The 22,005-nt window shown below is 56.6% G+C and overlaps 1 protein-coding gene across 2 annotated transcripts in view; it reads left to right on the top strand.

The window, feature by feature from the left end:
* COL26A1 (collagen type XXVI alpha 1 chain) overlaps positions 1-21,744 on the top strand; it is a 201,614-nt gene extending 179,870 nt beyond the window's left edge. For both annotated transcript variants that reach the window (XM_025379662.1, XM_025379661.1), the window contains exons 5-13: positions 4,049-4,205; positions 6,571-6,669; positions 7,914-8,066; positions 9,710-9,793; positions 11,766-11,818; positions 13,699-13,734; positions 15,898-15,948; positions 18,376-18,460; positions 20,095-21,744. In XM_025379662.1, the coding sequence (XP_025235447.1) occupies positions 4,049-4,205; positions 6,571-6,669; positions 7,914-8,066; positions 9,710-9,793; positions 11,766-11,818; positions 13,699-13,734; positions 15,898-15,948; positions 18,376-18,460; positions 20,095-20,255 (879 nt within the window). In that variant the 3' untranslated portion in view covers positions 20,256-21,744. The remainder of the gene's footprint in view (positions 1-4,048; positions 4,206-6,570; positions 6,670-7,913; positions 8,067-9,709; positions 9,794-11,765; positions 11,819-13,698; positions 13,735-15,897; positions 15,949-18,375; positions 18,461-20,094) is intronic.
* The last annotated feature ends 261 nt before the right edge of the window (positions 21,745-22,005 follow it).

Here is a 22,005-nt window from a genome sequence, read left to right as displayed (position 1 = left end):
GCTTGGGCCTGGGGTGTGCAGAAACGGAAGAGCTTTGCAGCCCCCCTCCTTTTGACAGTTGTCTGCATTTCTAGGTAGGGGCTGGGAGACTCCTCTCTTAGGTCCTGCATCTTGTCTGGAGCACTTTCTGGCCGCCCACCTGCCCACTCCATGCCCACCTGTGTTGAGAGGGCCTCTAGGAGGTTTTCTTTTTCTTTTTCTTTTTTTCAGACAAGGTCTCGCTCGCACTATCACCCAGGCTGGGGTGCAGTGGCGTGATCTCAGCTCACTACAGCCTCCGCCTCCTGGGCCAGGTTCAAGTGATTCTCCCGCCTCAGCCTCCTGAGTAGCTGGGATTATAGGTGTGCCCCACTGCATCCGGCTAATTTTTGTATTTTTAGTATAGACAGGGTTTCACTGTGTTGGCCAGGCTGGTCTCAAACTCCTGACCTCAAGCGATCTGCCCGCCTCGGCCTCCCAGTGTCAGGATTACAGGCGTGAACCACTGTGCCCAGCCCCATAGGGAGCTTTGATGGCCCAGATCAGAGGGCCCTGAGAGGCAGCGGCCTGGAGAGGGGAAGGGAACACCAGATGGGCTGGTTGCCAAGACAGCCCAGCGGCACTAGAGGCCATGCCAAGGTCAGGACACAGAGCTGTGTTTTCAGCTCAGATCAGAGACTAGGGGTCAGCCAGGGCAGAGGCTGGGATCCCAGCAGGGTGAAGGCAGAGCCAGGACAGGAGCCAGGCAGGCAGATCCCAGACAGGGAAGCAGAAATCAGATGCATAAACAGCAGCATAAACAGCATAAAACAGCATAAAACAGCAGCAACCCAGAGCCTGGACATTTGGGCTTCTGCTCCCTTAGACAAGAAGTCTGCTTTGGTATGTCAGGAAGGAGGCAAATGAGAGAAACCTGGCCAGTGGTAGCTTATTCCATAAGGACATTTATTGTTTATTCAACAAGAAGTCCAGGAGTAGAGGTGGTCTCAGGATTGGTTTGGTGTCCAAGGAAGCCAGGCTGTTCACTGACTTCTTAGTGAGTTGGCTTTTGTCTGCATTGGTTGATGCCTCATGATTACAAAGTGGCTGCTGCAGCTCCAGGCATCACATCCTCACCTTGTATGTAAAGGCAGGAAGTGGAGGGTGAGGTGAAGCTCCCAAACAGACTCCTTATGTTTCATGAGCCTGTGCTGGGTGAAGTGACCACCTCCTAGTTGCAAGGGAGCTGGGAAACTGAGTACCTGGCCAAGCAGAAAGGGATTGCTCGGCCCGGTTCAGATCAGTCCTGATTCCTTTCCTGGGCCACATGCACAGAGGCACAAGAGGGAGTTCTGGAGCAAGGGAAGAAGGGGCAGCAGGGGCCAGGCAACCTGCAGAGTCCACTCCATTTGCTCTCCCACTGGTGCCGACCTAGGAGCTGGTCCAGGATTTCTGCCACCCTCTGTTCCTGGGACGGGCTGGCGGGCAGAAGGCCAGCAGGGCACCGGGGAAGATTCCTGCCTGCCCTCCCCTCTCCTGCCCCGGGCTTTACTCTCTGACCTTATGGACCGCAAACAGTACATGAGAGTCACGGAAGCCTCAGAGTCCCAGCAGTCTCTGGTGTGGAGAGGGCAGTGCCCCGGCCAGTCTGCCAGGCCGCAATGACATCATCAGGGCCACTGCCCCCGAAGGCCGTGGACTTGGTTTTCTTGGGCTGGGTCCCCACGCCCACAGCTGCCCGCCCAGGTGAGCTCATGCCTGGGCAGTAATAGGATCAATTTCTCCAGGTCAGCCACAGCCAGGCCAGGAGGGCTGAGACACTGGCCAGGGCAGATTCCAACCAGGACCCCTCTGTCCCGATCTGCAGGCTCTGTGGGCAGGGGTGTCCCGGTGGGAGGTGCCTCATGAAGGAGTGAGCTAGGCCTTTTGTACTGGCTGGCGGGTCACTTCAGGGGAAGCCAGAGCTTTGCCCAGAATGGGGAACGCTAGGGGATGCCAGCAGGAGCCCAAGGCGGGATCCCTCCCCAGGTCTCTCCAGGCTCCGCCCTAGCCTCCCCCCACCATCCCTGCCTCCTCTCATGGTCCCTTACCTCCACCTCCCGGTCCTTGGGACCGCCCCCTGTTAACTATGACTATCTGAGGTCCCCCTGGGATACTGCAAGCCACCCCACCCCAACTTACCACTTTCACTCCCAAGCCTGCCCCTCTCCCATGCCCTTGTTCGACTGGGGGCATTTCTACTATTCCCAGCAGCCAGGCCTGAAACGGAGACACACTCCAGCCTTCCCCCCACCTCCTGCCCCCAGCCCCGGGAGCACCAGGGCCTGACGCGTCTCCAAATCCCCTGCGATGGTCGTCCCAGGCCCCTTCCATCACGTGACCTGACAGCCACCGTCTCCTTGCTCCTCCCCAGAGCCCCTAACCTTGGCTGTGGCCCGTCAGCTTCTCCAGGGATGCCAGCGACTAGGGCAGGAATCGGAACCCTTTCCTCCTTCCAGAGATTCAGGAGACTGGGGTCCACCCTTCACTGCTGTGTGATCTGAGCCAGCCGCCCCAGCTCTCTGTGACTCCACCAAGTTCGGCCAGGGTTGAGGCAGAGCTGTTGGGAGGATGAACTGTGGTTTGGTGGATGAGGTACTGCTTGGGACCCCGGCCTCACCGCCCATTTGCTGGGTGATTTCGGGCAAGTCACTTGCAGTCTCCGAGCCTCTGTTTCCATCTCATTTGTGATATCTCCACAGTGACCCTCCCAGTTTCACGGACCCTTCTAAGGACCAGAGAGGGGAATGGCTGAAAGAATTGGCCCTGGGGGTCAAGGGGCCCTAGGCCAGACATCCAGGCCATCAGAGGGCTGTGTCCCATAGTGGGGTGGAGGGAGAGCCCGTTCTGCAGCCCACAGCAGGGCCTGAGCCCAGGGGGCCCAGCCAGAACCCTGGGTGCAGGGTCAGAGCCCTGAGCAGCCGCTGAGTGCACCCTGGAGATGCACCTGCTGGGGAGGAGCCCAGAGCAGGCCACTTTGTCCCCAGGGATCCCAGGACTGTCCCCCAGGCCCAGGGGCACTGCAGAACTGGTGAGGGGGCGACTCAGGGAGACCGTCTGCCTGTGCACCATGGACCCTCAGCTCAGCCCAGCGGGTCCCTCACGCCCCTGGGCCCTGGGGCCCACCCAGGTTCCCAGCAGGGATCTCCACCCACCCTGAGCCTATTTCTGGCACACAGCGCCTCCTGCCGGCCTCTTTGGGAGCAGCAGGGACTCATGGGGCTTCTGAGTCCTGTCTCTCAGGTCTTTAAAGGAAGGAGAAAGTCTCCTGGTCCCAGGCTCTGGGTCTCAGCCACCTTTGACTCCTGCCTCCCTCAAGCGGAGAGAGATGGGGCCGCACTGCAGGCTGGTCCCAAGCAATCGTGGCCACTCTCGTTTTTCTGGAAAACCTTCTAAAGGTCATGTGCCACAAGGGGCGTATTAATACTCACCCTTCCTCTCTCCTCCCTCTCTTTCTTCCCTTCCTTTTCTCTCTCTGTGTGTGTGTGTGTGTGTGTGTGTGTGTGTGTGTGTATGTGTTTTCTCTCTCTCTCTTTTTTTGTAGATGGGGTCTCGATGTGTTGCCCAGGCTAGAACGCAGTGGCACAATCGTAACTCACTGTAGCCTTGAACTCCTGGGCTCAACCTCCTGAGTAACTGGGACTGCAGGCCTGTGCCACCTCGCCCAGCTAATTTTTTTTTATTTTTTGCAGAGATGGCGGTCTCACTGTGTTGTCCAGGCTGTTCTCAAACTCCTGGCCTCAAGTGATCCTCTAGCCTCAGCCTCTCAAAGTGCTGGGATTACAGGCATGAGCCACCACTCCCGGCCAGCACAGGGACTTTGACGGTGTCCAAAAGGCACTGCTTGAACCTGAGGGTCCAGGAAGACTTTCTTAATGTGAGAAGGAGGAGAGGGCTGGGATGGAGGGAACCCCAGCCACGGGTGAGGTGCTCCCACTAAGAAGCATGACGGGGCACACGCAGTGTGGACAGCTGCAGGTCTCATGGGGTGCACACACGTGTCCCTGCCCTGGCCTGACTGGGACCTGATTCTCTGTCTCCTTTGGCCCAGGTCCTCCTGCTAGAAGCAGCAGATCGGCCCCCGAGCCCCGACAACGACCTGCCGGCTCCCCAGATCACCCCTCCCCCCTGGAACGAGGACTTCTTCCCCGACGCCATCCCTCTCGCTCACCCGGGGCCACGACAGAGAAGGCCCACGGGCCCAGCCGGTGAGTGAGGGCTGCGGAGAGGACAGGCTGGGGCAGCCGAAGGGGCCTCAGGCACGGCATCCCAGGGTCTCCCTGGGGAGGCCACACACTAGGCTCTCTGGATCAGACATGCCACCTGGCATTTTGAAAAATTAAGCTAACAGTTGAAAACGGGGATTTTACCTAAAAGCCAGGATTTCTAATTTCTCTTAAAAAGTAGACGATCTGGCCAGGCGCAGTGGCTCTGTAAGGCTGAATCCAGGAGTTGAAGGCTGGGGTTTACCATGAGTGGTCAGGATCTGCACTGTGCCAATTATTAAATATTTTCATATCAGATATGAAAATATTTCAAATGCAGATATAATTTTTTTTTTTTTTTTTGAAATGGAGTCTCTCTCTATCACCCAGGCTGGAGTGCCGTGTCATGATCTCGGTTCACCGCAACCTCTGCCTCCTGGGCTCCAGTGATTCTCCTGCCTCAGCCTCCCGAATAACTGGGATTACAGGCACGCACCACCAAGCCCAGCTAATTTTTGCATTTTTAGTAGAGATGGGTTTCACCATGTTGGCCAGGCTGGTCTCGAACTCCTGACCTCAAATGATCTGCCCGCCTTGGCCTCCCAAAGTGCTGAGATTACAGGTGTGAGCCAGCACAGCCAGCCTAATTTCTGTATTTTTTAGTAGAGACAGGGTTTCACCATGTTGGCCAGCTGGCCTTGAACTCCTGACCTCAAGTGATCCACCCGCCTCAGCCTCCAAAGTGCTGGGATTACCGGTGTGAGCTAGCATGCCCAGCCTACAGATACCATTCTTAATCTTCACACAAAGCTTGGAAGCTTTGAGGTTACAGGGGAGACACCTGAGACTCAGAGAAGTTAAGTGACACCCCTGGGGTCACCCAGCAAGCCAGGGGCATTTTGCCTCCATGATTCTCTGCCCTTAGAGCCCTTTGGAGTGGGCGCTCTCCCCTCCCCTCTGTTCTGTGTGTCCATTCTGATGCTGGGTTGGGGAGCAGGGGCAGAGCAGGGAGGAGAGATGCATGACAGAGGTGGCCTCCAGTGGCCAGTCCCAAGGCTGGGGAAGGGGACTGAAGGCACTCTTTGAAAGGGACTGAAGGCTGTGGGAGGAGGGCCGAGCTCAGGTCTGCTATGGGAAGGGGAACCTCTCGCTCTGGTCCGCTGGCCCACCCCTGGAGCTGCTGTCCCTAAAGTCTCACACCCAGAGCGTTATCCCATGCCCACATTCTTCAAATCTTTCTTCGGGGATGGAGGATGAGGGGGCTTCCCATCCCACTGGGGACCCAGGCCCCTCAAAAGGGGATGCCTGGCGAGACCTTCCCAACCAGGGAAATGCAGTTTCAAGAATGGCCACCAGGTGGCGCACACCCCCTACCCATGGTGACATCTGCAGCCAACCTGGATCCCAGAGAGCAGGTGGGGCTCTTCCGAGGCCAGCAGCCCTCAGCCAGGCCCTCCCCACCATACCACAGTCCCATGCAGCGGAGTGCAAAGGGCCCTAAGACTCCGCGCAGGTCCCTTCATCAGATCAGGAAACTTTTTTTTTTTTTTTGTCTGAGACACAGTCTAGCTCTGTATGCCACTCTGGAGTGCAGTGGTGTGATCATAGCTCACTGCAGCTCAGACGTCCTGGGCTCAAGCCATCCTCCCACCTCACCCTCGCCAGTAGCTGGGGCCACAGGCATGCACCACTACACCCTGCTAACTTTTGCATCTTTTGTAGAGATGGGGTCTCACTAAGTGGCCCAGGCTGGTCTCAAACTCCTTGGGCTCAAGTGATCTTCCTGCCTCAGCCTCCCAAAGTGCTGAGCACACACTTTTGAGCAACCTCTCTGGGCCAGAGGGAGAAAGGACTGTCCCCTGGCCACACAGCAGGCCTTACCTCTCCATCTCCTTGTCCACCCTTGGGGCTTGGAGACCTGTAGCTGGGAAGATCCGTCCTTCAGGACCTCCTGGGGCCTCCTCGGAGGCCGCGTATTGGGGAGCACTTTGCCACAAGCCCGGTTCTTGACCCTAAGCAGGGAGACAGTAGGGTGTAAGAGAGGGACCTGGAGCTAAGCAACTTCAGCTGCGGCCTGGCTGTGTGACCTTGGGGAAGCGACAACCTTCCTGAGCCTCAGTTTCCCCGCATTGAAAATGGGAACGAAAGCAGTTCTTGGAATCATAGATGTTCCTAAGTGCAAAACTAGTTTGTGAATTATAATAAACAACACCTCCAAGGTGATGTGAGTGACTTTGCCTGTTTGGGGAGTTCCAGGGAGGCGGGGCTCCTGGGGGAAGGTGGCCCGACAGCCCAGGGAGCCAAGCCTGGAGCCTCTGGAGGCTGGGGGTCCACTGTGTTCTGATGCTGTGTCTCCTTCTCTCCCCAGGGCCCCCAGGGCAGACAGGACCACCAGGGCCTGCAGGCCCCCCTGGGTCCAAAGGTGACCGAGGCCAGATAGGAGAGAAGGGCCCAGCGGGGCCCCCTGGTACGAAAACCCCCCACATATGTGATGTTGTCAACCTGCGGAAGGGGCTGGGCTCTCTCCCCTACCGGAACAGGCGAGATGTCCCATGCACCCACAGCCCTGATCTTGCTGAGTACAACAAAAACAGGGTCTTTTTTTCTTTATTTTTTTAAAAAGGGAGTCTCACTCTGTTGTTCAGGCTGGAGTACAGTGATGCCATCTTTGCTCATTGCCACCTCTGCCTCCCGGGTTCAAGCAATTCTCCTGCCTCAGCCTCCTGAGTAGCTGGGACTACAGGCGCCCACCACCACGCCCAGCTAGTTTCGTATTTTCAGTAGAGACGGGATTTCACCACGTTGGTCAGGCTGGTCTCGAACTCCTGACCTCAGGTGATCCACTCGCCTTGGCCTCCCAAAGTGCTGGGATTACAGGCGTGAGCCACCACTGCACTTGGCACTTTTTTTTTTTTTTTTTTTTTTTTGAGACAGAGTCTTGTGCTATGTTGCCCAGACTGGAGCGCAGTGGCTCGATCTTGGATCACTGCCACCTTCACCTCCCAGGTTCAAGCAACTTCTCCTGCCTCAACCTACTGAGTAACTAGGATTACAGGTGCCCGCCACAGCTAATTTTTGTATTTTTAGTAGAGAAGGGTTTCACCATGTTGGCCAGGCTGGTCTTGAACTCCTGACCACAGGTAACCTGCCTGCCTTAGCCTCCCAAAGTGCTGGGATTACAGGGGTGAGCCACGCCGCCTGGCCAAAACAGGGTCTTCAGGGGGCTTTGGGTACAGGCATGAGTGTCGAGGCTGTCAGGGGCCAGGAGCTGTTCTCAGCCATTTAAACACCTCCAGAGACCACCCTCTCGACTCCTCCTGGGTCCTGCGGGGGAAGGACTCCTGGTTCAGCAGGTACAGGGCCAGCCCAGGATGATGGCTTACACTTGGTGTCCCTGCCACAGGGCTGAGGTCCCTGGGAGGGACCAATGGGCCTCTGGCCACAGCCTTTGTTGATTTCACTGTCCCTGCCCCGCTCACCCTCCCCAGCTGCTCCTAAGTATCCCCTCTGGACTGGGCTGGGAAGGGGAGCCCATTTCACTTACACCCCAGGACACCCCCAAGGAAGATTGTGGATTGGAGGCCACCACTGACTGGCTGTGTGTCCCTGACCAACCTTGTTTCTTTCAGGGCCTCAGTTTCCCCATTTGTAATGTCGCAGCCACCCACCAGGCTCCAGCCACCACAGTGACTGTTCTTTTCCTCATTGCAGGGCTCCTGGGGCCTCCAGGGCCCCAGGGGCTTCCTGGAGAGATGGGGCGCCCCGGCCCCCCAGGACCACCCGGCCCAGCAGGCAGCCCAGGCCCCTCACCAAACAGTCCCCAGGGCGCCCTCTACTCCCTGCAGCCACCTACAGACAAAGACAGTGAGTGACGCGCTTGGGGGCTGGGGGAGGGCTGAGCCACGCTGTGTTCTGGCAGGGATCTGCCTTCCTTAAAGGATCCTGGGAAGTGGATCCCTCCACATGCCCATCCTGCTGCACCCAACTGGCTCACTCCTGCACGCCTTCTCCAGGAAGCCCTCCATGCAGTGTTCAGGGCCTGCCAGAGACAATGGCAGGGAACAGCTTGAGAGCAAGGCTTGGCCCCCGCACTGAGCATCCCCAGGGGAACCCAGAGCTGGCTCCCAGCCCTGCTGTTGGCCCCAAAGTGGCCTGTCTCTGCCTCAGTGCTCAGCTCCCTGCCTTTGGGGTCCCGAGCCCCAAAGGTCACTCTGCTGGCTGACTTGGCCCAGATTCCCTACCTGGCTACCCCACCCCAGCGAGGTTATGCCTTGTTGCACTTCTTCCTCAACCGTCCTCACTGCAGGTCGTTAGCAGGTGCCCTACTATGTGCAGGGCACACGGTTTTAGCCACTGGGGATACAGCAGTGTGCAAAACAAACTCTGGCCCTCGGGGGCACAGGCCAGTCCAAGAGAGCTTCTGAATACACAGAAATGTCCACTTGTACCTTGGGAGGTGGGGACAGGGAGGTGCAGAGAGTGGACAGGACCAGGACTCTGGGCCCAAGGGACCATGAGGCAGTGGGAGGCCAGGCATAGGAGTCCGTGAGCCCTGAGAGGAATATCATTTCTGGTTAAGTGTCCCGGCAGCTAAGATTTTAATTTTAATTTTTTTTTGACATAGGGTCTCGCTCTGTTGCCCAGGCTGGAATGCAGTGGTGCCATCATAGCTCACTGTAGCTTCTCACTCCTGGGCTCAAGGGATCCTCCCACCTCAGCCTCCTGAGTAACCAGAACCACAGGCATGCACCACCACATCTAACTAATTTTTTTTTTTTTGAGTGGAGATGGGGCCTCACTATGTTGCCCAGGCTGGTCTGGAGATGCAGTCTCACTATGTTGGCCAGGGTGGTCTTGAACTCCTGGCCTCAAGTGATCCTCCCTCCTTGGCCTCCTAAAGTGCTGGCATTACAGGTGTGAACCACTGTGCCCATCCTGGGGTAGGGTTTTATGAGGAAGGTGATGGCATTGCCCTGGGGCCCTGGGTCTGGTTCGGGATGGCCAGGGTGAATCAGGCAGGGGGCTCATCCTGGAGGGCCATGGGTGATGGGTTGTTAGACCCCACCCCTGCCCCAGGCGGTGTGGTCGCTGTGATGGAATCAGACACCCCAGGCACAGCTCAGAGGGGTGGGCATGGAGGGCTTCCTGGAGGAGTGAGCCAGTTGGGTGCAGCAGGATGGGCCTGTGAAGTGGAGCCTGGAAGAAGGTGCCAGCCCGGCGCATTGGAGAAGTGAACAGGGCAGACCCAGAGTCTGAAGAGCCTGGAATGTTCTAGAAGGTACTTGTGCTTTATATGAAGCTGACCGACCTGGCTTTCCCTGCTCTTTGGGCGTCTCCGTGCTCCTCTGAACAGTGGGAGCAACAGTGTCTGCAGCGGGGCCCAGGGTGATGGGAGGAGCCCCACCTGGGCTCCGTGTGGCCTGGCTCAGGGCTCAGTGCCCAGGACCAGCCTCCCAGCACTGCCAGGTCTGCCCCACCAGACCCCTGGCTGCTCCGCTCTTCCACAGATGGAGACTCAAGGCTGGCCTCTGCCATCGTGGACACAGTGCTGGCGGGCATCCCAGGACCCCGGGGTCCCCCTGGTCCACCAGGTAAGTGAATGGTGGACTGGCCTGCATTGAGGACTCCATCCCCCCAGGGCTAGGCCTGAGCCATGGGGCCTCGAGGGGAGCTGAAGGCCGGCTGGGGGTCCATGTCTTCCGGACAGTGCTGGGGACTGGGTCTGTCCCACCCGCTGTGTGGCAGGAAGTGAAGCCCCTTGTTTCCTGGTGGCAGTGCCCCTGGGGGACTGGATGCACGAAATCCACATGATTCTGCTGGAATAAGATGCTTGCATGAGGCTGCCCTTGCATGGGCCAGAGAGGGACACACACCAGTGGGGGATGAGTTCAGGACAGAGGTGGCAGGAAGTCCCTACTTTTGAGGCAGAAACCAAGGGCCCTGGGGCTCAAATGGGCCAGGACCTGGCCTTCAGTCCTGGCCTGACCTTCCATCATCCACATTCCTCACTGTGGGAGGAGTGCAGGGCTGACTCCCCTGCCGCTCCCTGCCCAGGAAGGGAGTCATTCATTCATTCGTTCATTCATTCATACATTCATTTGTTCATTCATTCGTTCGTTTATTCATTCGTTCGTTCATTCATTCCTTCCTTCCTTCCTTCCTTCATTCATTCATTGGTTCATTCATTCATTCGTTCGTTCATTCATTCATTCGTTTATTCATTCATTCATTCATTCATGCATGCATGCATTCATTCATTCATTCCTCTGTGCATCTCACAAACATTCGTTGAGCATCTGCTACTACATGTGCTGGACAGTGAGCTAGGTTCCCGGGACTCCTGAATAATCAAAACAAACATCATCGTGAAACTCTCATTGTGGTGGAGGACAGAAATGTCATCATAAATTGTGACTTTAACAGGATCTGAGGGAGCTACAAGGGAGAAGCTGGGGCGTGGCAGGGAGGCCCCGTCAAAACGTGACATTTCAGCAGATGCTCTAGGGAGGAGAGGGAGTGAACCCAGAGGGTACCTGGGAGCCTTCAGGTGACATGCCAGGTCTCAGGAGAACTGGACAGACTCCTGATATTTGTCCCCTGGAGCGCCTGTCCTCACATGCCCTCTCCAAACCTGGGAGCCAGGCCATGCTGGACAGCCCAACAAGGGGCTCCCTGCACCACAGGAGGCATGGGCCCATGCGGGGTCATGAGAGACCAAGGCCTCACTCTTCCTAGCAGGCTGGAGATTAGTCGTGAATCTCCCTCCCTGAGCTGGGCACACACACGAGACCCAGCCTGGCCCCCTGGGTACTCCACGGCCCATGGGGGAGACAGATGTGAAAACCTCAGTGGCCATGGGCAGCAGCTGGTTTACATAAGGGATTTGCTTAGGGGAGCAGTGGAAAGCTGGGAAGGCTTCCTGGAAGAGGGTGATGCTCCGTGTCAGACTAGTAAGAAAACCAATAGGAAAGGGTTTGCTGGGAGAGTGGAGGGATAGGGAGGCTCCAGGAGGAAGGACAGCTTTAGCAGAGACGCCAGGAGTGTGTCTGGCTGGGGCCGGGAGGGTGGGAAGGGGCCAGGCTGAGGACTTCGGAGCCCTGAAAGAGACCTAACTGGGCTTGGATTTTTGAAAGCGTGCTCTGGGGTGCATAGGGAGGGTGGATGGTCAGGAGGTTGCTATAGTAACCCTGGCAAGAGGGATGGGTCCCAGGTCCCGAGCGGGGACAGATCTGAGAGACGTACCAGGGGACCAACTGGCTGGGGCACGGGACCGGTCTGGATGGACTTCCTCCCTCGCCTGCCAGGTCTCGGGACTGGGGCTGCCTCGTGGACGAGGCCCTGGGAGGAGGAGGTGTGGGAGCTGTGAGCAGCCAGTGGAGAGGGCCCTGAGCTCTGAGGATGGAGTCCCTAGTTGACAGGGGCTGTTCCTCCCTCCTCCCCTGCCCCATTCATTCCCAAACCCTCCTTTGCTTCCCACGGAGACAGATCCAGAACAGGTGCTGGGGCGGGAAGCTGGGGATGCCCCTCCTGGCCCCAGGTGACCATCTGTGACTCTGTCCACAGGTCCCCCTGGGCCTCAAGGTCCCCCAGGACCCCCAGGAACACCTGGATCCCAGGTAAGGACTTGGCCATTTTAGGTATGGTGTGGGAGGCGGTGGGGGGAGGGGTGGCCTTGTCTCCCTAGGGGGGAAGAAGCACCTTCTTACCAGCAGCAGGAGTCACTCAGGAAGGAGCCAGTTGGCCTGGCCGGTGAGATTTCACTTTATTTTGTTTTATTTATTTTTTAATTTCTTTTTGAGACGGAGTCTCTCTCTGTCATCCAGGCTGGAGTGCAGTGGCGCCATCTCGGCTCATGCAACCTCCACCTCCTGGTTTCAAGCGATTCTCCTGCCTCAGCCTCCCGAGCAGCTGGGACTACTGGCGCCCGCCACCATGCCCAGCTAATTTTTGTAGTTTTAGTAGAGACGGGGTTTCACCATGTTGCCTAGGCTGGTCTCAAACTCCCAACCTCAAGTAATCCACCCTCCTCAGCCTCCCAAAGTGCTGAGATTACAGGCATGAGCCACTGCACCTGGCCAAGATTTTAATTTTATTAGCAGCAGCGACTGTTTGCTGACTATATCCTCCTCCCGTTATGTCAGGGAGGTGTTAGCACCACCCCCATTTCACAGATGAGCTAACTGAGTCCCAGAGAGACCAGCTGCTGCCTGAGGTTGCACAGAGAGTGTAGACAGAGTTGGGCCAGGTCACAGAATCTCTGCCTCAGCCCCTCACCCTGCCCTGAGAATTGCCCATGGGGAGGCGGCACCCCAAGCCTGACTCAACCCCAAACCCCAGGCTCGCCCTGCCTCTGCAGCTGTGTCAGAAGTCAGGAAGAGCAGGTGCAAAGGCCCTGAAGCAGGGAAAAGCCTGGCAGGCAGTGAGCAAAGGAGTGTGTGGTGTGGGATGAGGCGCAGTGGGCAGGGCCTTACCTGTGGGACCCAGGTGTGGGCTTTTGTTACAGTGGATGAAATTATTGAGTTTCAGGGAGGGTGATTCCATGATCTTATTTACATCTTTAAAAAGCTCCTCTGAGGGGCCAGGTGTGGTGGCTCATGCCTGTAATCTCAGCACTTTGGGAGGCCAAGGTGGGAGGATTGCTTGAACCCAGGAGTTTAAGATCAGCCTGGGCAACATAGCAAGACCCCATCTCTACAAAAAATGAAAAAATTAGCCTGGTGTGCTGGCGTGCGCCTGTAGTCCCAGCTACTTGGGAGGCTGAGATGGGAGGATGGCTTGAGCCCAGGAGTTGGAGGCTGCAGTGAGCTCTGCTGGCACCACTGCCCTCCAGCCTGGGTGACAGAGCAAGACCCTGACTCAAAGCAAAAATTAATTAAATACGTAAAAATAGAAAGTAGACTCGGCATGTCTGGCTGATGGAATGAGTCTGTGAGAAGGACAGGGAAGGCTCTGGGTTCACTCCCTGGTGTGTGCCCGGAGGAGCTGAGAGGACCAGGGAGGCATTTCCTGAGAAGGGGAGGCTTGGGGGTGGGGGCCACCAGGAGTTCCCTTAGGAGACGGGGGAAGTGGGCACCTCATGGTCAGCTGGGTGGAGATGTCAGGGGACAGCTGTTCATGGGCCTGAGGCTCCCAGGAGCCGTCTAGGCTGACGTCAGCACACGGGGGACCCTGGCCATTGCTGTTAGTATTACTGGTTCTCTACACACACTGGGCCACCTGCTCCCCTTCTTTGCCTGACAGCCGTACGTGGCATTGGCCCATTTTGCAGGCGAGAAGACTGAGGGCTCAGCTGGGGTCGCTAGTCAAATACCAGCTCAAGGTGGCTCCAGGACTGGATGCCTTTGAGTCTGCCCTTCCCCTGCCTGCCAGGCCATCCTCCTCTCCCTTCCTCTTCTGCAGACTCGGAGCTCAGTGGGCGGGGATGGGGATGGCCAGAGGGTACTGGAGACTTGGCCGGGACAGGCAGGCCTCACGTGCTGCCTTTGGTTTTCTGCAGGGCCTGGCTGGAGAGCGAGGCACGGTGGGGCCGTCCGTAAGTGTGGGCTGTGCAGATGGCCACTCCCAGGCAGAGGCTCTGATGCAAGCCCAGGGCGCTGGGTGGCTGGGGTTGCTGGGAGGTTTGGCCCTGGGCGGCCCTGCTGGAGCTCAGGCAACAGGGAGTAACTGAGAAATGACTCAAATAACCTCCTGCTGCGGGGTGAGGAGGGGAGCCATCTCCAGAGGGTGGACTGACAGTCCTGAGCGCTTGCAGCCCTGGGTTAATGCACTGTGTGACCCTGGCCTTTCATTCATGTGCTGTGTGGCCTGGGGCCACGTGTTAACACTCTGTGTGACCTGGGAAGTCCCTTCTTTTCTCTGAACCTCCCCAAAATAGGCTTAGACAGCCGGCCTCTAATCGACTTTCTTGGAAACAAGAATTTATGAGTCTCCCAGCCTGACCAACATAGTGAAACCCCATTTCTACTAAAAATACAAAAATTAGCTGGGTGTGGTGGTGCGCACCTGCAGTCCCAGCTACTCTGAAGGCTGAGACAGGAAAATTGCTTGAACCCGGAGGCAGAGGTTGCAGTGAGCCGGGATCGTGCCACTGCACTCCAGCCTGGGCGACAGAGTGAGACTCTATCTCAAAAAAAAAAAAGAATTTATGAGTCTCGACTTCTGCCTCTAGGGCCAAGGTGCTTCCTTGACGTCCAAGCCTCACTGCAGGGGTGTGGGGCGGCGGGGAGGAGGAATGGAGCTTTGCTGAACACCTCTATGTGCTGGCCACAGTGGAGGTGCTCTCTTCCCCGACAGCGCATGTAAGCTTCACAGCAACCCCAAGAGACCATGCTTTATTATCCCCGTTTGCCAAAACTGGCCACTAAGGCTCAGAGAGGTTAAGTAACTTGCCCAAAGCCACACAGCGAGGCAGTGGTGGAGCCTGGATTTGAACCGGGGAGTGTCAAGCACCCAAGCCTTGCCTCTTCCTGTGCTTGTCTAGTGACCAAACACAACAGAGGAGACACAGTGATGGCACTTCTAGGTGCCAGGCTCTAATGTAAGCTCATTGTCCCTATTGATTAACTTAATTCTCCTAATAACAGATGAGATAGATAGTATTACTGATCCCATTTTAGAGGTGAGAAAACTGAGGCACCAAGAAGCAGAGTGACCTGCTGAAGGTCACACAGTAGTAGCTGGACATTTGGATGTTACTGTGAGCCGAGCATGGTGGTGGCTCATACCTGTAACCCCAGTGCTTTGGGAGGCCAAGGCAAGAGGATCATTTTGAGGCCAGGAGTTCAAGACCAGCCTGGACAATATAGTGAGACCCCCATCTCTACAAAAACATTAAAAAATGAATTGGGTTGTGGTGGTGCGTGCCTGTAGTCCTAGTTACTCAGGAGACTGAGGTTGGAGGATCACTTGAACCCAGGAGGCAGAGGCTGCAGTGAACCATGATTGTGTCACTGCACTCCAGCCTGGACAACGGAGCAAGACCCTGTCTCAAAAAATTGGCTGGGCGCAGTGGCTCACACCTGTAATCCCAGCACTTTGGAAGGCCAAGGCAGGCAGATCACTTGAGGTCAGGAGTTCGAGACGAGCCTACCCAACATGGTGAAACTAAAAAACTCTACTAAAAATACAAAAATTAGCCAGGTATGGTGGCACTGTAATCCCAGCTACTCAGGAGGCTGAGGCAGGAGAATCACTTGAACTTGGGAGGTGGAGATTGCAGTGAGCCGAGATCACACCACTGCATCCCAGCCTGGGTGACAAGAGCAAAACTCTGTCTCAAATAAATGAATACATAAAATACAGTAAAATACGTGACTTTAAATCTGGTATTACTGGCCTTGTGTTAGAGACAGACAGCAGCCCTTCCAGGCAGGCTACTCGATCCTGGAGGGGCCCAGGCAAGAACTTGCTGGCTTCCTAGCCTGAGTCTCTTCTGCCCCACAAACAGAATGAAGCACCTACAGCCCACCTTGGACCCGTCCCTGCCGTGCCAGCTGAGCAGGCTCTGCCCCAGAGCTGTGGCCTCCCCTGTTATGCTCACCCCAGGGCAGGAGTCCCTAGGGTGCCTAGCACCCGTTCCCCAGGCCCTGCCTGCCCAGCCTGCCCCCGACTCCCCGCAGGCCCCCAGGGAACTGGAGAGGGTGGAGAGGTGCCCCCACCTCCAGTTCCGGTGTTGACTGTGTGACTTGCTTCTTAGGGTGAACCTGGCGTGAAGGGGGAAGAAGGAGAGAAAGCCGCCGCTGCAGAGGTAACTGTGCCTGCCTGCCATGTTCCCTCCCGCCTCCTTGGCTGTGAGCACTGTCACGGAGGGCAGGTGCCCCACAGATCTGCACTGACCCGCAGCCGGCCCTGAGCTGAGGAGTATGGGGTCCCCGTCCTGAGAAGTTCACAGCCCAGTGGGGAACTTAGCTGAGTACAGCAGTGATTGCAAGAGAGTGAGAAGGTGGCTGGGTGGGGATGCCACAGAGGGTGATTGGCCCTTGGGGGGCTTCCCGAGACACGGAGAGGAGTCACAGACTTGTAGGAAAGACAGTCTCCCTGGAGGAGGAGGCTTCAGGCTGCGGAGTCCCTCTCAACGGACTGGGTTCTCCCGTGAATGGCATCTGGGCATGGACATGCCCACAAGGTCAAGGGCGCTGGGGGACTGAAGGGGACAGAGCTGCTGGATGTGGGACAGGATGGATGGAGGAAGAGGGACTTGCAAACTGGGAATCTGAGGAGAGAAGATTGGAGCAAGCAGAGGCTGGGGCCGGCGGGGAGGGGGAAGCTGGGGCATGGGCTTGGCTGTGGGGACCTGTGGCTTCTGGGAGGAGGAGGGGAGGCTGAGGCTGGGGTCGTGGATGAAGGGGATGAAGGGCTCATTTGAGGTCCAAAGTCAAACTCCTCTCAGCTGGCCCTGAGCTGGGTGCTCGGCCACCAGGGATACAGGGTCCTTGCCCTGAGAAGTTCACAGCCCAGCAGGGGACACAGCTGAGGACAGCAGTGATTGCAAGAGAATGAGAATGCTGTTGCTGCCTGGGGACCGGCAGGGGAGGCCTTGAAAGCTCAAAATGAAAGTGCCTGAGAGGGGTGTCCCCTGGGTGTGTCAAAGCTGGGCGGGCAAAACAGAAGGGCCAGGGTGGGTCTGGGGGACCTTCAGGAGGTCCTTGCAAGACCAGAGAAAGGGAAGAGGCTGGAATGAAGGTGCTGTGGGGGGTGCAGGAGGCAGTGAGAGCGGCTGAGGCATGAGCCTGATACACTGGTCCCTCACAGCCGTACTCTGAGAGGTGACCGTGACCCCCTCCATTTCATAGCAGCAACCTGCCCTGGCCTGTAATCCCAGCACTTTGGGAGGCTGAGGTGGGAGGATCGCTTGAGCCCATGAGATCAAGACCAGCCTGGGAAACATAGCGAGACCCAATTTCTTAAATAATAATAATAATAATAATAATAATAATAATGAGACAGGTATGGTGGCGTGTGCTTGTAGTCCCAGCTACTTGGGAGGCTGAGGCAGGAGGATCGCTTGAACCCAGGAGGTTGAGGCTGCAGTGAGCTGTAATCGTGCCACTGTACTCCAGTCTGGGCAACAAAGCAAGACCCTGTCTCTAAAAACTAAAAATAAAAAATAAAAATAAAAATAAACTAAAAAAAATAAAAATAACAAATAAAAAACCACCTGTGACTTAGGAACATGAGGCTCAGACCCTTGGTCTCCCCTTCCCTGAGTTGGGGACAGGACACTGACATCCCCATCCCAGACCCTGTAACTGGCTCAACTTCCCATTGCCTTTGGCCCCCTGGTAGGCAGACCTTTCTCCTATAACCCAGTAGGATGCTTTTTGGCTTCCTTTTGTTTCATTTTAAGCTAAATTAATCTGAACGTAAGACAGACCTGTCATGTTACACCAGCAAAAGGCACCCGTTCTGCTGCCAGCTCCCAGGGCTGGGCAGGATGGGGACAACGGCTTTGTCTCCTCACATCCCTTTTCTTTTCAGAGTGGCCTTGACACCTGCTTTCTTGATAAGTCAGCACCCTGTCTTGGCTCATTCAGGTGTCTCTGTCCAGAAGGTCCTCTGCCCTCTGTCCAGAAGGTCCTCTGCCCGTGTGTAGACCGGGCCCTTGAAATATAGACTCCGCCATTATGCCAGCGTGCCAGCCTGCCCGCCTGCACTGTGAAGTAGTGGCTTTCTCTGCTGTCTTTCTTGCCTGGCGCAGCCATACCTACCCTGGCCCTTGCCTGCTGTTTGGTGGAGAGCTCTCGGTGGGGCGTTCAAGGAAGGAAACAAGCAAAGAACCTCCTACCTTCAGGCCCTGGGATAGGTGCTCTGTCCTGGTTAGGGTATTTTCAGGGCGTGCCAGGGAAGCTGACAGGCAGCTGTGGTGGAAGGAAAAGCTCAGGCTGGAGGCCGACAGGTGTGGATCTGCAGTCTGGATCGACTGCTTTACCAGGCTGTGTGGCCGTAGGGAGGTTGCCTGCCCTCTCTGTGTTTCAAGTTCTTTGTCTGTGAACAGGGTTTGAAGCCCTGGCTGGCACATAGTTGATGATGTTCAGTCTATGCTTGTTTGCAGTGGTGAGGGTGTCAGGTGGGAAGAGGCAGGGGTGGAGGATTTGAGGACACATACACTGTATCAGGATGGACCTGAACCCCTCCTCACAGCCGGCCCTGACCCTGGCCGTTTCCTCCCCGCCAGGGTGAGGGGGTGCAGCAGCTGAGAGAGGCCCTGAAGATCCTGGCAGAGCGAGTCCTCATCCTGGAGCACATGATTGGGATCCACGGTGAGCAGTGACCAGGACCAGCAGGCTGGGAATCTCCCCTCCCTCCTTCCTTTCCCTCCCATGCTGCCTCTGGTCTCTGGTCTCCCTCTCTGACCCCTAGTCTGACCCTGCCCCTCCCCTGCTCAAAGACCCTCAGTGGCTCCCTGCTGTCCTTGACGGACTTCCATGTGCATCAGCCCAGTTTCCCAGCCCCTCCCTAGTATAGCCATGGTGGCCAGAGCCCTGCCAAGCCATGTTGAGGCCCCTCCCACCTCCATGCCTTTGCTCGGGCCATCCCTCTGCCTGGTGAACACTGACTGCCACTTCAGGACCGCTCAAAGATCTCTGCCTCTGTGACGCCTTCTCTGAACCCTTCTCTTTGTCCCTGTGGTGCTCTGGGGAGCCTTCCATTCCATGCTGGGATGGTGTTTCTGTGACCCTCTGGGAGTCCCTTGTGCAGAACAGTAAATGGTGCTTCTGCAGGGCCTGGAGCACAGGCCCGTCAGCATTTGTTGGAGAATGAATGGATGAATGAATGGGTGAATGGACAGCTGGGTGGGTGGGTGAGTAAGTGAACGAATGGCTGGTTGCCTGGATGAATGTATGAATGGGTGGATGCATAGATAGATGAATGAGTGAATGGTGGAATGGACAGGTGGATAGATGGATGAGTAAGTGAATGGGTAGAGGCATGGATAAATAAATGAATAGGTGGATGGATGGATGGACGGATAAGTGGACAGGTATGTGGGTGAATAAGTGAGTGAATGGATGAATGGATGGATGGATGGATGGGTAAATGAGTGAATGAATGGATAGGTGCATAGATAAATGAATGACTGAGTGGGTGGATGGATGGATGGATGGATGGATGGATGGATAGATGGATGGATGGATCGATGAGTGGACAGGTGGGTGGGTGGATAAGTGAGTGGATGGATGGATGGATGGATGGATGGATGGATGGATGGATGGATGGATGGGCAGGTAAATGAGTGAATGAATGGATAGATGCATAGATAAATGAATGACTGAGTGGATGGATGGATGGATGGATGGATAGATGGATGGATGTATGAGTGGGCAGGTGGGTGGGTAAATGAGTGAATGAATAGACACATGGATGAATTAATGAATGGGTGGATGGATGGGTGAGTGGACAGGTAGGTGGGTGAATAGGTGAGTGGATGAATAGATGGATGGATGGATGGATGGATGGATGGATGGATGGATGGATGGATAGGTGGATGGGTAAATGAGTGAATGAATGGATAGATGCATAGATAAATGAATGACTGGATGGATGGATGGATGGGTGGATGGATGGATGGATGGATGGGCAGGTAAATGAGTGAATGAATGGATAGATGCAAAGATAAATGAATGACTGAGTGGATGGATGAATGGGTGAATGGATGAATGGATGGATACACAGACGGATGAATGGGTCAGTGGACAGGCGGATGGGTGAATGAGTGAATGGATGGATGGATGCATGGATCCATGAATGAATGCATCAGGAGCTGAAAGCCTGCTGCTGCCTTGCTTTTCCACGCTGGACAAGAGCATGTCTCCGCAGCCACGTATCATGATCAAAGGTGCCCCCAAGTGTTCCTAAGGCTCTACCTCGAGTCACCCTTCTGCTCTCCTTCCAGATCCCCTGGCCTCCCCGGAGGGAGGTTCTGGCCAGGATGCCGCCCTGAGAGCCAACCTCAAGATGAAGAGGGGTGGCCCCCGACCCGATGGGGTTCTTGCTGCCCTGCTTGGGCCCGACCCTGGACAGAAGAGCGTGGACCAGGCCAGCAGCAGGAAGTGAGAGCCCACTGCTCCAGGACACCCTGTCCTGGCTAGAGACCCAGCCCCAGAGGCCTGAGCCGCCGCTGGTTCCTAAAGATGCCCCCAGGGGAACTGGGCTCCAGGCATGGATGATTGTGAGGACCTGGGGGGCTTTGGGGACAGATAATGTCTCCAGGGGCAGGGTCTGGAGGGGCCAACACCCTCATCAGAGCCCTTCTCTGGCCTTGCCCCTCCCTCACCCCCACTCCCGGCTGGAGACGGGGTCTGGGTGGGCTGGGTGCTGGGAATAAGAATAATCCTAATACCCATCATGTATTGAGTCCCTGCTGTAACTGGCCCTGTCCAGGGAACTTCCTTACGTTGTCTCATATTTAACCCTTAGGAGGTAAGCTTATTATCCCCACTTCACAAGGGGACCGATGCTCGGATGGTAGAAATAACCATCCCTTGGCCACCAGGTCATGGGCGGCAGGGGCGGGATTTGAACCCAGGCCCCTCAGTTCCTGAAGCCATGTTCTCTTGACCCTGCCAGCTTCCCCTCTTGGCGAGAAAACTCAGACAGGGAGGGTGCAGGGCCAGGATGGTTCCTTAAGGCAAGCAGGGTTGCGGGGAGGCTGGGCCAGCCGGTCTGAGGGGATAGGCAGGGTCCTGCAGGGCCTGGGGCTTCCATTCCTCAACCCCCTTCCCCACTGGCTGGGGGGGCGCGGCTTGGCCTGCAGCTGCTCTCAGAGGCCAGGGAGATCCTGAGTAAGTCACTGCCAGCCACGCAGACTTGAGGACCCTGAGAGAGCAGCACTGGGGGTGCAAGGGCCCCCCAAAACCAGATCGGCATCACCGGCCACTGCCTCCCAGCCTCACTGAGCCCACCCGCCCTCTCTGGGTCCGTCCCATCCCTGAGCCGGAGGCAGCATTTCATGGGCGTGTCTGTCAGAGGTGGGACTTTCAGCCTCTACCCCACGAGTTCGTCTCTCAGGGGACTCTGTAGGTTTGCTACTTTTGCATGGCACAGCAAGTCCAATGTCCCCTTTGCAAACTGCAGAGAGGGAAACAGAGTCCCAGGCCTGCTGGGAAGAGATGCTCCTGCCTCCCACCTTCCAGAGTTGGGGAGCCTGGCAGGCTCCACGGCAGGCACCAGGTCCCTAGCAGCCCAGAGCAGCTCTGATTGGAGCCCTCAAGGCCTCTGGGGCCCGGGTCTCTGTGATCAGCTCAGCCCTGGTGCTCCTCTCTTGCTGGACTGGGACCTGGGACACAGCCACGACAGCAAACTCAGAGAATTGAAGGTGCTGGCGCCACCCTGGGGCACTCTGTCTTCACAGCAGGAGTGACTGTCTCCAGTGCTCTTGGTACTCCTGTTCGGCTGTGGCCTGGTCCCTCTGGGATCTTCTTTTGGCCCTTGAGGCAGGTCTGGAGAGGCAGTCTGTGTCTTCATGGAGGGGCGGTCAGAGGCGGGCGGGACCACCAGCCTGTAGCGTTATTATTGTATCTGACAATAAAGGTGCTCTCCCCACTGTGGGTCTGTTTGTGTGGTGACAGCAAGAGGCTGGTCTGCATCTCACCGGCCAGGTGCCAGGAAAGCTGTGAGCAGCTCCAGCCAGGCCCGGGGTGACCACAGGGCCTCTGTGGCAGGAAGGTCCAGCTCTGCCCTCAGGACCTCCAGGGAAGGGGCTGGGAGTGACACACAACAGGCAAGCCCCAGATTGGGGCTTAGCCTGCAAGGGTTCTCGGCTTCACCCAGGAAAGAATTCAAGGGCAAGCTGGAGGTAGGAGAA

The sequence above is a fragment of the Theropithecus gelada genome, chromosome 3 (assembly GCF_003255815.1).
Source record: "Theropithecus gelada isolate Dixy chromosome 3, Tgel_1.0, whole genome shotgun sequence".
Taxonomy (NCBI): Eukaryota; Metazoa; Chordata; class Mammalia; order Primates; family Cercopithecidae; genus Theropithecus; species Theropithecus gelada.
The sequence above is the reverse complement of the archived record's forward strand: the minus strand, read 5'-3'. Positions and strand labels throughout refer to the sequence as shown.